General features: G+C 39.0%; 1 protein-coding gene across 5 annotated transcripts in view; it reads right to left on the bottom strand.

Moving 5' to 3' along the window:
* The window catches only part of HECW2 (HECT, C2 and WW domain containing E3 ubiquitin protein ligase 2), a 333,893-nt gene that overhangs the window by 90,460 nt on the left and 231,340 nt on the right, over positions 1 to 12,093 (bottom strand). For all 5 annotated transcript variants that reach the window (XM_031452092.2, XM_064485134.1, XM_064485135.1 and 2 more), the window contains 3 exons: positions 11,152 to 11,302; positions 10,358 to 10,461; positions 9,701 to 9,825 (listed from right to left, as the gene is read on the bottom strand). In XM_031452092.2, the coding sequence (XP_031307952.1) occupies positions 9,701 to 9,825; positions 10,358 to 10,461; positions 11,152 to 11,302 (380 nt within the window). The remainder of the gene's footprint in view (positions 1 to 9,700; positions 9,826 to 10,357; positions 10,462 to 11,151; positions 11,303 to 12,093) is intronic.

Here is a 12,093-nt window from a genome sequence, read left to right as displayed (position 1 = left end):
TCTCTTGTCACCCTCCCTTTTCCCTCCCCAACTCCATTAAAATAAGTAAATAGGCCACATCCTCATTCTTTATCTAGAGCACCAGAAATGTTCCTCACCCTGCCAACGAAAAGAAACAGAACTTCACTAGGGCACAAAGGAGCGGTAATAAGGTGAAGGAACCCATCCCAGCCTCAGGCCTAAAGTAATCCCGGAGGGGCTGGATGGTCCTTTAAGCACACAGTCTGAAGACTGGTCTTAAAATTAATTACATCCTTTCATCTTCCTTCTCTTCAATCAGTGAGATGTCTACTACAGTGCCAAGTTCAACTGATCTTTGCAAAAAGCATCAACCAAAGTAAATTAAGTGTAAGGACGGTTTCTCCCATTAGTAGCTAGAAAAAAACCTTCAGAACCATAGCTTTTTCAAGTCTGAATGATACGCACATGACTGTTTGGGTCTATGTAAAACACTTAAGGCAAACAGGAACATCCCTCCAGACTGCTACATTTTTTAATAAAGAAATTACATACGTATTTATTTATGTATATTTAATTCATATATGTATGTGTAACATATTGATACATGTATGTGCTTATATACACATCTATTCTATTTTTGAATATGTATTTTATATGTTTATTCAATATATATAGTACTGTTTTGAATATATATTATATACGTATGTACACATATGTGTATATATACGAACGGAAGTATAAACATCTTTTCTGAGCAATCTTGTTCAGAAAAGATATTTATACTCCAATTTATACAGAACCGTGGTGAGGATTCTAGTCACAGCTCTGTCACAGACAGAGACAGAGAAAGTCATTTAATATCTGCCTCAATGTGCTCAACTGTAAGATGGGACAGTAGTAACTGCCCTGCTTTCTTCACAGGCAAGTGGAGTTCAACTCCAGTGGAATAAAGGATGTAAAAGTGCTTTGAAGAAGTTAAAAATCACTGTAAAAATACAATGTGGAAGTAAGTACAAGACTATATAAGGGATTATACTACCCTAATTGTTCTAACACATGAATGATAGTAGTAAAACTGTTTTCTACTTCATTCTTTGAAGCTTCTGGGCGAGCATCCCACTTTTTATTAAGGGAAGAAGGGTCTCACAACCTCTCACTAATTATATGCTAAACCCTGTGCTAAACCCCGAGGATACAGAGATGAGCACAGTCTCATCACTCGAAAGGACGGAGAAGGAAAATTTGAGGGGGAGGTAAGAGGAAGGGGTTGACTGGAGGCAGAAAGTAGAGCTTGGGAAACAGAGGACAGAGCAGCATTGAAAATACAGAAACAGACAGTCAGAACTAGCAGAGCTAAGAATGAGAGAAGTCCAGAGAGTTGAGAAACACTACACAGGTAGAATTAGGTTGGAAGAGTTTAGTTTATGGACAAAGCTGTGGGTTAAGAGAAAAGAGGCATCTGTACTTTCCCTCTGGGGCTCAGTGGGTCTAACCGGAAAGGGATCCTTTTCTGTGTTTGACTTTTGTTTTGTTTTGTTTCGGTCTTAGAGAAAATGACGCAGTAAAGGGATCTGATCTTCTACATGAAACAAAAGTAGATTAGGAAAGAGCAAATGGACCTATTTCACAGCAGTCTCATGATAAGGCACAGAACGATCTCACCCGGGAAGATGCTGCATGCGGACTCGTGAGCAGGAAGGTGAGTTGGCAACTGTTAACAGTAGACAGAGCCCCTCTAAATGATCCCTAAAAGGTGCAAGGTTTTCTTTTCCTTTGATACGATTTTAAACATCCATTTTGGTTACCCCTTCTCTATCCTGAAACCTACTTTCCCAATCATCTTGGTTGTTTCTTGTCTTCCTGGTAAAGCAATAAACACTCCATGGTGGAGTGATGGGTCAACAGAATGACCAACCGAATTTCTTTGTGGAATTTTGCTAAAGTAACACTCATTAGAGCTTAATGTGCTTTGGTTAAGTGTTTGAGGTGTTAGGAGTGAAAAATATTGAAAAGAGCCAAGGGGAACATTATTGCCATTTGGCAGCAGAATAAGAAAATTATACGTGAACACTCAGTTCTTATCAACCAACCAAATTATCAACCAATTAATTGGAATCAATGCAAATAATAATCAATTCTCTCTCTTTTTTTTTTTTAGTGTTATGGTGATCATATGTCCAGGATTACCTGGCCCAGACTTGATTTACTCTAAATCTGTTTTTTTCAATAACACAGGTAAGTACATTAGTTCTAAATAAAATCTTTCTTTCCTATTTCAGAAATCCATCAAGAATAGGTATTCTGAACTCACACTTGGAAAATATCATCTCTGCCTCTACAGCAAATGTATACAAAGGCTCACAAAAGAGCAGATGTGAGCATCGGTTCCACTAAACAAAATTTATCATAAACAAAATCAAGTAACATTGTTTCCATAAGATATGTGCTGGGATATGGAAACAGTCTTGTCTTACAAAGTCTGTATTTACAGTGCTTTTTATCATAAGGGATTTTACATTTTTCTCATCCATCCAAAGAGTAAAATTGAGTGAAAATTGAACTTCTTGACAAAACTAACTGTAAACTATCAAATTCATCTATTTTGCAATAGCAGGAATTTCTGACTTATAAGAATATATTTATGTATTTTGGAACAATATTTTTCTTCATTAAGTAGTAAGAAGTTTATATGATGGAATTAATGTATTTCTAGACCTTATCAAAGGCTGAAATAATCATTATTTGGCATGTATGTTGGAAACATTCAGTTGCATATAATGAAACGTATTTATGTATGACAATTATTAGATAAACACAGGCATACCAACTATAAAAGACATGACACTAATGAATCTTGAATTAACTGGAAAAATGGTTTATCAAGACAATTTTGGAAGCAATCTGATCACAACCAGCAGAGGGCAGCAGAATATATCTTAAAACGACCACAATGAAAAAACAGAAAAGAAAAAAACCCCAGTATTTTGTCTCAGGTTTTTCTTTAGAGTTGTAATAACTATATACCTACTTAATTTTGTTCTTTTTAATAAATATGATTAGGTATCCACCAAAAAACTATTAGAACTAATAAATGAATTCAGCAGGGTAACAATAGGACACAAGATTAAAATACAGAAATCTGTTGCTTTTCCATATGCTAATAATGAACTATTAGAAAGAGAAAGCAAAACAACAATTCCACTTAACCTTGCATCAAAAAGAATAAAATATCTAGGAATAAACTTAACCAAAGAGGTAAAAGACCAATACTCTTAAAACTATAAAACACTGATGAAAGAAATTGAAACTAATACAAAGAAATGGAAGGATATCCTGTGTTCTTTGACTGGAAGAATTAATATTGTTAAAATGTCCATACTTCTCAAATCAGTCTACAGATTTAATGCAAACCCTATGAAATACCCATGACATTTTTCACAGAACTAGAACAAAAAAATTCTAAAATGTATATGGAACCACAAAAGACCCCAAATTGCTAAAGCAATCTTGAGAAAAAAGAACAAAGCCAGAGGTACCAAGCTCCCTGACTTCAGGCTATACTACAAAGCTCCAGTAATCAAAACAGTATGTTACTGGCACAAAAACAGACACACAGATCAATGGAACAGAATAAAGAGCCCAGAAATAAACTCATGTACCTATGGTCAATTAATCTATGACAAACGAGGGAAGAATATACAGTGGAGAAAAGACAATCTCCTTAATAAGTAGTGCTGGGAAAACCGGACAGCTACACGTAAAAGAATGAGATTAGAACAGTTCCACACACCATATACAAAAATAAACTCAAAACAGATTAATGACTTAAATGTCCAAGACCTGAAACCATAAAAATCCTGGGTGAGAACATAGGTGGAACACTCTCTGACATAAATCATAGCAATATTTTTTCAGATCCATCTCCTAAGGCAAAAGAAATAAAAGCAAAAATAAACAAATGGAGCCTAATTAAACTTAAAAGCTTTTTCATAGTAAAGGAAACCATCAACAAAATGAAAAGACAACCTGTTAAATGAGAGAAAATATTTACAAATAATATGACTGATCGGGGGTTAATATCCAACATATATAAACAGCTCATACAACTCAATATCAAAAAATAAATAACCCTATTAAAATTGGGCAGGAGACCTAAATAGACACTTTTCCAAAGAAAACATACAGATAGCTAACACGCACATGGAAGGATGCTCCACATCACTAATCATTAGAGAAATGCAAATCAAAACCACAATGAGGTATTAACTCACACCTGTCAGAATGGGTATAATCAAAAAGTCTACAAATAACAAATGTTGGTGAAGATGTGGAGAAAAGGGAACTGTTGTACACTGTAGGTAGGGAAGTAAATTGGTGCAGCCACTATGGAAACAGTATGGAGATTTCTCAGGCTAAAAATAGAGCTACCATATGATCTGGCAATTCCACTCCTGGGTATATGTCCAAAAAGAAACAAAAACAGTGATTTAAAAAGATACACGCACTCTAATGTTTATAGCAGCACTATTTACAATAGCCGAGATACGGAAGCAACCTAAATGTCCATAAACAGATGGCTGGATAAAGGAGATGTGGTGTATATATACAACGGAACATTACTCAGGCATTAAGAAAATGCAATTCTACCATTTGCAACAACATGGATGGACCTAGAGAGCATTATGCTTAGTGAAATCAGACAAAGACAAATACTACATATTATCACCTACACATGAAATTAAAAATATAATACAAATGAATGTATTTAAGAAAACAGAAACAGACCTACAGATATAGAGAACAAACTAGTGGTTACCATTGGGAAGAAGGAAGTGGAAAGGGGTATAATAAAGGTATGGGATTTAGAAACACAAACTACTGTATATAAAATAGATAAGCAACAAGGATATATTACACAGCACAGGGAAATATAGCCATTATTTTGTAATAACTTGAAATAGAGTATAATCTAAAAAAAATACTGAATCACTTTTCTGTACACCTGAAACTAATGTAATATTGTAAGTCAACTATACCTCAACAACAACGAAAAATAACAAATACACAGCAAAAAAAAAAAAAGATGGTAGCTTGAAATTGGCCATAGGGGAATATTCGCACTACAGAAATCAACAAATGCAAATCAGGTTTTGTGGGCTGTCTAGACCAGGAGGGAGTAAACTGTAGACTTCTGGGTTGGCTGGCTGTGTTTGCAAACAAAGTTTTATTGGAATACAACCACATTCATTTATTTACATGTTGTCGTTGGCCCAAAAGCTGAAAATATTTATGCTTTGGCTCTTTCCAGACAAAGTCTGCTGCCTTTTCCTAAACATAAGGTCTAGACTTAAGAAACTGGTGAAGAAAATAAAATGCTAATAACACGGATTAAAGTTCAAATTGTGCTGTTACACTGTAAATAGCACATGTGCACACAAAATGAAGGGAAAAAAAGTCCAGTACTCAAAAACAATTACCTGGCTCAACAAAGGTGCTGGCCTTGTTGACAAAGAATGGCAACTCTCCCTCCAAAATATGTCCTGTGTTTATCCACTTGTCACCAGGTCTACTGCTACTGCACTAGTCCAAGCACCCCTATGTCTCACCACAGGGCCTTTTCACTTCTTTCCCCGAAGCCAATCTTGCCTTCTAAACCCATTCTCAGCAGCGCAGGTAGAACAAACTTTAAAAGGCAAAACCACACCCCTATAGGGGCTCCCTTTAGAGTAAAGCCCATTTGGAGTAAAGCCCAAACTCCTTGCCAGCTCACACAAGCCTTATCTTTTGAAGCCCTGCTCACCTCTCCCACCTTACTATGTAGTATATCAAACTCTTTCTGCGCCCTCAAGGCTTTGCTCTTCCTTGGCAAGGACAGTTCTGTTCCAAGACCTTTAACTTACTGGCTTCTTGATGATTTACAGCACTTTGAATACAGCTCCTTAGAGAGGCCTTTCCATCCACCTGATCTCCAGCTCCGCCCCAAGTCACCCTGGCCCAGTCACCTGTGCTATTTCAGGTGCCTCACTGTCTGAATGATCTTTTCTTGTTCACTTGTTTTTCTTTATTCCAATCTGTCTAGTTTACCACAATATCCCAAGAGTCTAGCGTGTACTAGGAAACTCACAGGCATTTAATAAATACTGGTTGAATGAATGAATGAACAAATGAACGAAGAAAGAAAAACATGTGTTGTCCAACTCCAAGTCTGGAGCTCTTCCCAGCACAGCATGACACTTTCTGCTTTAGAGTGATAGGTCTAAATGCTAGGCCATCCTTCCCTGTCTGAAAATCTACAGTCTCCTAGAAGTGTCCCACGCATGAGTTTAGGTTCCTGTAACCTGGCTTCTGCTCACCCTTCCAGGCTCAAATCTGACTTTCACTAGTGTCCTATGCTGTCCACACACCAGCAACATCAAACTGCTGTACTAATAATTCAGTTTCCGCACTTCTATAGTAATTCCCACGACAGCCCTGCAACATCATGAATCCTGTTTTGTAAATGCTGCTGCTTCTACCTAGAGAGCTCTGGCCCGTCTCATTTCTAGGGCAAGTTCCTAACCAACCTTTAAAACCTGTCAGTCTTTAAAATGTATTCAGTCTTTAAAACCTGTTCCAGATGCAAACCCATCACTGACTCCCCTGTACGCCTTCCCCCAGAGTTAATCACTCACTCTAGCAGGGGGCCTCCTAAACCTTCCATTATTGCACTCACAACTCTGCTCATTGCACTGGAATGTGTCTTCACATTCCACAGGTGCTGTCCCTTTTGTATCTCTGGGACTGAGCACAGTGCCTGGCATACAGTAGGGAATAGACAACTGCTGCTATATTGAATGCATGGTAAATCTAAATCTAATCCCTCTTGCATGAAATATGAGGACAGCTAACATGCTATTCCCTGCTCACCCTCCTCCCAAACCCTTTGTGTTCCAAGCTAAGCCTATAAGCCATGAAATAATGATCAGCATGTTAACATGTGTCAGTAAATCCGTGCATACTAAGAACCTCCCAGACAACTCCTGGCGATCGGACTACGCTGACTTCTACTTTTCCCTATATCTACTCTATTTTCCCTAATCTATTTTGTTAAGTTGAATATGTTCCTACATTCCCTTAACAAGTCTGTCATTCTAACTTCTCTCTTACTATTATTATTGTTTATTATTTATATGTTATTATTAATAATAACAACACACAGAGTCTTCTTCTATTTCTGTTCTATTTGCCCACCAAATCTTGCCAATTCTCTGCCTGGGATTCTCTCATGCTGGACCCTTCTCTATTTCCTTCCCTCCCAGTCTAGGCTCTTGTCAGCTCCTGCCTTAATGAATAGATTATATACAGCTGGATTTCCACGGCCAGCGTTTTCCCCCGTTCTAAATCACTCCATGTGCAGCTAAGACAACAGTCCTCTACTGGGTTTTTTTTGGTGGGGGGAGGTAATTAGGTTTATTTATTTATTTTAATGGAGGTGCTGGGGATTGAACCTAGGACCCTGTGCATGATAAGCTCGTGCTCTACCACTGAGCTATACCCTCCCACCAATAGTCCTCTAATTAGCATATTCAGGAAGCCACTCCCCTAGCCCACAGAGAATTGTGGAGCAACCCCCCTTGCCCACCATGTTACACCTACACTTTATGGAAACACAAAGCTCTTTCTTTGTGTCTCCCTCATACGTAGTCACAGTTCGAGCTGTTTACTCCCACATTAGCACCACTGCTCCAGCAGGATTAATTCCTTTGTCTAACCAAAGCCCTAAAACTATTTCTTGCTTCTTTCATTTTTCCCATTCCAGATCGTCAATTTTTCACCAAGTCATACTGACTTTACCTTCAAAACATCTCTCAGATCCAAGCACTTCTCTCTACCCCTATGCAAACACCGTGATTCCAGCCATCACTGTTTTTGCCCTGGACCATGCAGAGCCTCTGTTCTCCTCACCCTGCTTCCACTCTTGCCTTTCTCCCGTCTCCAAATCTGAGTATGTCACTCTAATTGCACAATGGCTCTCCACGGATCTCAGAAGAAACTCGAAATCCTCTGCTGTGTCCCACAGCCAGAGCTACCATCTGGATCTTGCTGACTTTCCAACTGAGTAGCACCCCATCTCCTTTTCCTATCATTACACAGCAGCCCCTTTGCTCTCTTCTGAGCCCTGTGGTCACTATACTCACTGTGTAAGTTACTGCAGTGAGCCTCCCCTGGCTCTTCCCATGGTTGGTGATTTCTCATTTCAGCTTTCAACTCAAAACCATTTCCTCAGAGAGGCATTCTATAATCATCTTTCTAAGGTTGCCCTCATGCTCTCTCCACTCAGGTAAGAATTTGATCTTCTCCACACTATGTCTGCAGCACCTACCATAATTACTAGCATAAACCAGGTTTTCAGTAATGTTTATTGGATGAGTAAATAACTTATTATGCATATAGGGCATGTTTCTCACTTCTTTCTTTGCTCATGCATACCCTCCACCTAGAAGGCCCTCCTGCTCCTTTTTCTTTTAACCAACCAATGTCCATTATTTACTCTGTGACACAATCTAAGATCCACATCACAAAGAAACGTTTTCTAACCAAATTTCCTATCACACTCTAATTTTTTTCTTCACACACACAAAAGATTTTGGCTTAACATATATAATATTTTCAAACACTTCTCTTTTCTTCTAGAAATATTTTAGGCAAATACCATGCTCATGATCAGAAAACAAGCGTGTAACATTTTCCACTGTCACCCCATGGACTTCACATCCCTGTGTCTTCAGGAGGTTAATACTTCCTGAATGAAGTGAAAACCTCCCATTCCAGATTGTAATTCCAAAGTAAATGTGGGAAAGGGGCAACATGAATAGAGTTGGAGAAACTGGTTGGCAGGAGGATTTAAGGGGGTGGGTAGTGAGGAGTTTCTTGGTTAAGGAACCAAGATCAAGATAAGGGTAGAATTTTGGTTAAAAGTCAAGGCTGGAGGAAAGAAAAGAAAACAGGTAAAGGAGGGAGTCAAAATGATTTCTCTCTATTTAAATAATGATTAAAAGGCTGACTTTTTTTTTTTTATAAACTCCTGGTTAACAAAAGATTTATTCTTTTAGCCGATACTAACATTTTTAGGCCTCTAGTGAAATTACAGAGGTAGGGCTTCTAAAGAATAGGCAGACATATTAGTAAAAGGAGGGAAATTTAAATCCACCTCGTCCTAACACATCACCACGCCCCCTCCTCCCATACCTCCCCCGAAAAACACTGACCTCCCACAGAAGCCTCATATAGCTTTAAAATACTAGTTTATTTATTTTTTCAGATTACAGCCGTGTATGCATTTCATATCTGTTCTTTTGGAGAGCCCTACTACAGTCTCAAAGCCCAATCTGACCACTGCCTGCTGTCAATGCTCAGATATTTGGCTATATTTGTACAGGCAAAATAAAGCGGTTGTTAAGAGCACAGACTCGTCAGTACCTCTGGGATTTTAACCCCGAAAATCCCATTTAGTAGCTGTATAACCTAGTTAACCTCTCTGTGCTTCAGTTTCTTCATCTGGAAAAATGGAGGTTTTATCTAACTCATAGGTTTGTTTGGACGAACTGGGTGAAAACACATGTAGTGCTTAACACAGAGCCTGGAACACACGGAGTGCTCAGTAAACATTCGCTGTTATCATTCTTGCCATTACTACGTAAATGGGGCTAATTTCCTTTGGCCTGTTGCTTTTTCCACCCCCTTTCGGATGGATACTCACAGGGTTAGAATGCAGCACGGTGAAGAACTCCGGGCTGATGAGGAACTTCACAGGGGGCGACTGTAACAGCAACGTCAGCCTGGATCTGGAGGTAGAGTGCTGCAGGACGTTCTCCCGACGGAAATCTAGGAGGGGCAGACACAGAGGCTTCAGGGAAGTCTTTCCACCTGGTGGAAACATACCTATTCACTTCCGTCTATATTTTAAAAGAACCAAAAAAATAACTATATCATTTGCTGTTGTTTTAATCCCCTAAATGCTTTCTTCTTACCTGTCAATTCAGGCATAAAACCTAAGAACAGTCATTGTTAATCACACTAAAATGGAATTCAATAGTATTTCTAGTCACTATTAAGATTTTAATGCATCCTGAGATTTTTTTCAAGTGATCAGATTCAATCTTTTTCCTCTATCCCACAGATCCAGAGATTAAACAATTTATATTCTATCTGGTTTTATGATTCTTTTCTTAGTACTAACAAAAAGCCGAGGATTAGAAGAAGAAGTGTCTGGTGAATTCAGCTTTCTGACTTGGATGAACACATGGTAATGAAGATCAAACGTTCTCTTAAAGAAAGCTTCATTTCTTGGAAATCCTTACTTATTTGTGTTCTACTTTTGTGAGATTACAAAACAAACCAACCGAAAGGCTCTTACCTGCACTGGCTTGGTGAAAGTCGGTCTCCTCCCCAGCCCCATCGATGGCACTGCTGTTTTCCTCAGGCCTTTCGTTAGTCATGGTTCTGCGGATACTCTGATATCTGAAACCAGGAGCCCAGAGTTACATCACAGCAGCCTTTAAAGCATGGGGCTCAACCGCTCCCCAGAGCCCAGAAGTTTTCACCAGCTTCTCAGCCTCAACCGGTTCCTCCCCAAACCCCCATTCCCTGATCTTCTGCACCATCTGTTGTTTAAGTAAATCTATTGGACTGAATTTTTCCTGTCCATCATTTGTGGAACATTTTTGTAATAAATTAATGAAATCTTAAAAAAAAATTGTGGCCCTTAACCAAAGAAAACCAAATTCCTGTATTGCTAAAGCAAAGAACCTTTGTTCCACAGCAATTAGTTTTTGACAAAGAACGACAGATTTTAAAAGCTTAGGTTAATAATGAAGATGTATCACAAATGAAGATTCTAGATATTTAAAAAGCTATATGACTTCAAAAAAGGTAAGTGTATACGCTCTGTTTTACTAAAAATCGATGCCTTGGGTTGACTAAAAGGGATAGCATTACTTATTTCCTCTCCAGTTTCCAAACAAGCTGTGTATGTGTGTGGCTATCATTTTTTAACCAAGAGACATTCAATGAAGTCTATCGAGGTAACAACTCCAACTTAATGACCGGACACCCAAAGATGAAAGAGACAACCGTGCCTTCCATTTGGCACAGGTAAAAATTAGCCCAACCACAAAATGGAACATTTGGAGCAAAAATGCCCATCCTCACCGCCGGTTCAGCTGCTCCATCTGCTGTATGGAGTTGGATCTCTGCAGCACCTGCGGGGCGGGGGGAGCTGTTGGCCGCTGCCACGTCGTGGTCCTGTTTACGTGATCCACGTAGAAGATCCTGCCATGGCTGTCAATGCGCGCCTCCCAGTCTAAACAGCAGTAATGTGAGGAGAGAGATTAGGAGGAGCTGCTGAAACCATTAATGGGGTTCATTACGCAGCACGTGTTTTCTCTCTCTGACATGCTATAATTTGGGGCTAATAACACATACCTCAACTGCATCATCCGGCACTTCCCCCCAGTCCACTCCAGAATCTGTTTGTAAACAGATCCTGCATGTGTAACCAACTTCTGAAAGAAGCCCTGAATGCAGAGGATGCTCCCAGATCTGCCCGCAATGCTCGAGCACCAGCGTTTAAAATACATTCGTTGGTATTGAATAGTTTAGATAGTCACATGAAAATTGGTACTGATGTTTGTTCTCACCAAAAATTGATTTGGCTCTGTTACTTCCAGCTTAGATGAAAAACTCATAGCTGGAAACGCCCATGTGCTTACTTACACACAACTGTAGCAAATGCAGTCTTCAGCCGAAAAGAATGCTAGCCTAGTCATCAAACAGCATCATTACCGACAAACTTCCATTTGCACTTTCCCAAAGATGAATACGTACATTTCAGAGCAAAGTTAATTACTTGTCTCCAACCTCAAAGAAATACAATGATTCAAGAGATTTTTAAATTTTACATTAAGTGTGTTAGTCTTTGTATACAAATGTATTAAGTGTGTGTTCAGTAAAAACAGCAAGCAGATTGTCTCCAGGGCCAGACCTCACACCACTGTGAACTCTCTAAAAGATCATTCCCTGATTAAAACAAGCAGAGCATGAGCTGATCTTTACAAAAGGCAACATTTTAAAATTGATTGCATTTGGGAAGGG

The sequence above is a fragment of the Camelus dromedarius genome, chromosome 4, assembly GCF_036321535.1.
Source record: "Camelus dromedarius isolate mCamDro1 chromosome 4, mCamDro1.pat, whole genome shotgun sequence".
NCBI classification, from domain to species: domain Eukaryota; kingdom Metazoa; phylum Chordata; class Mammalia; order Artiodactyla; family Camelidae; genus Camelus; species Camelus dromedarius.
Note: the sequence above shows the minus strand (reverse complement) of the source record. Positions and strands in the feature narration are given on the sequence as shown.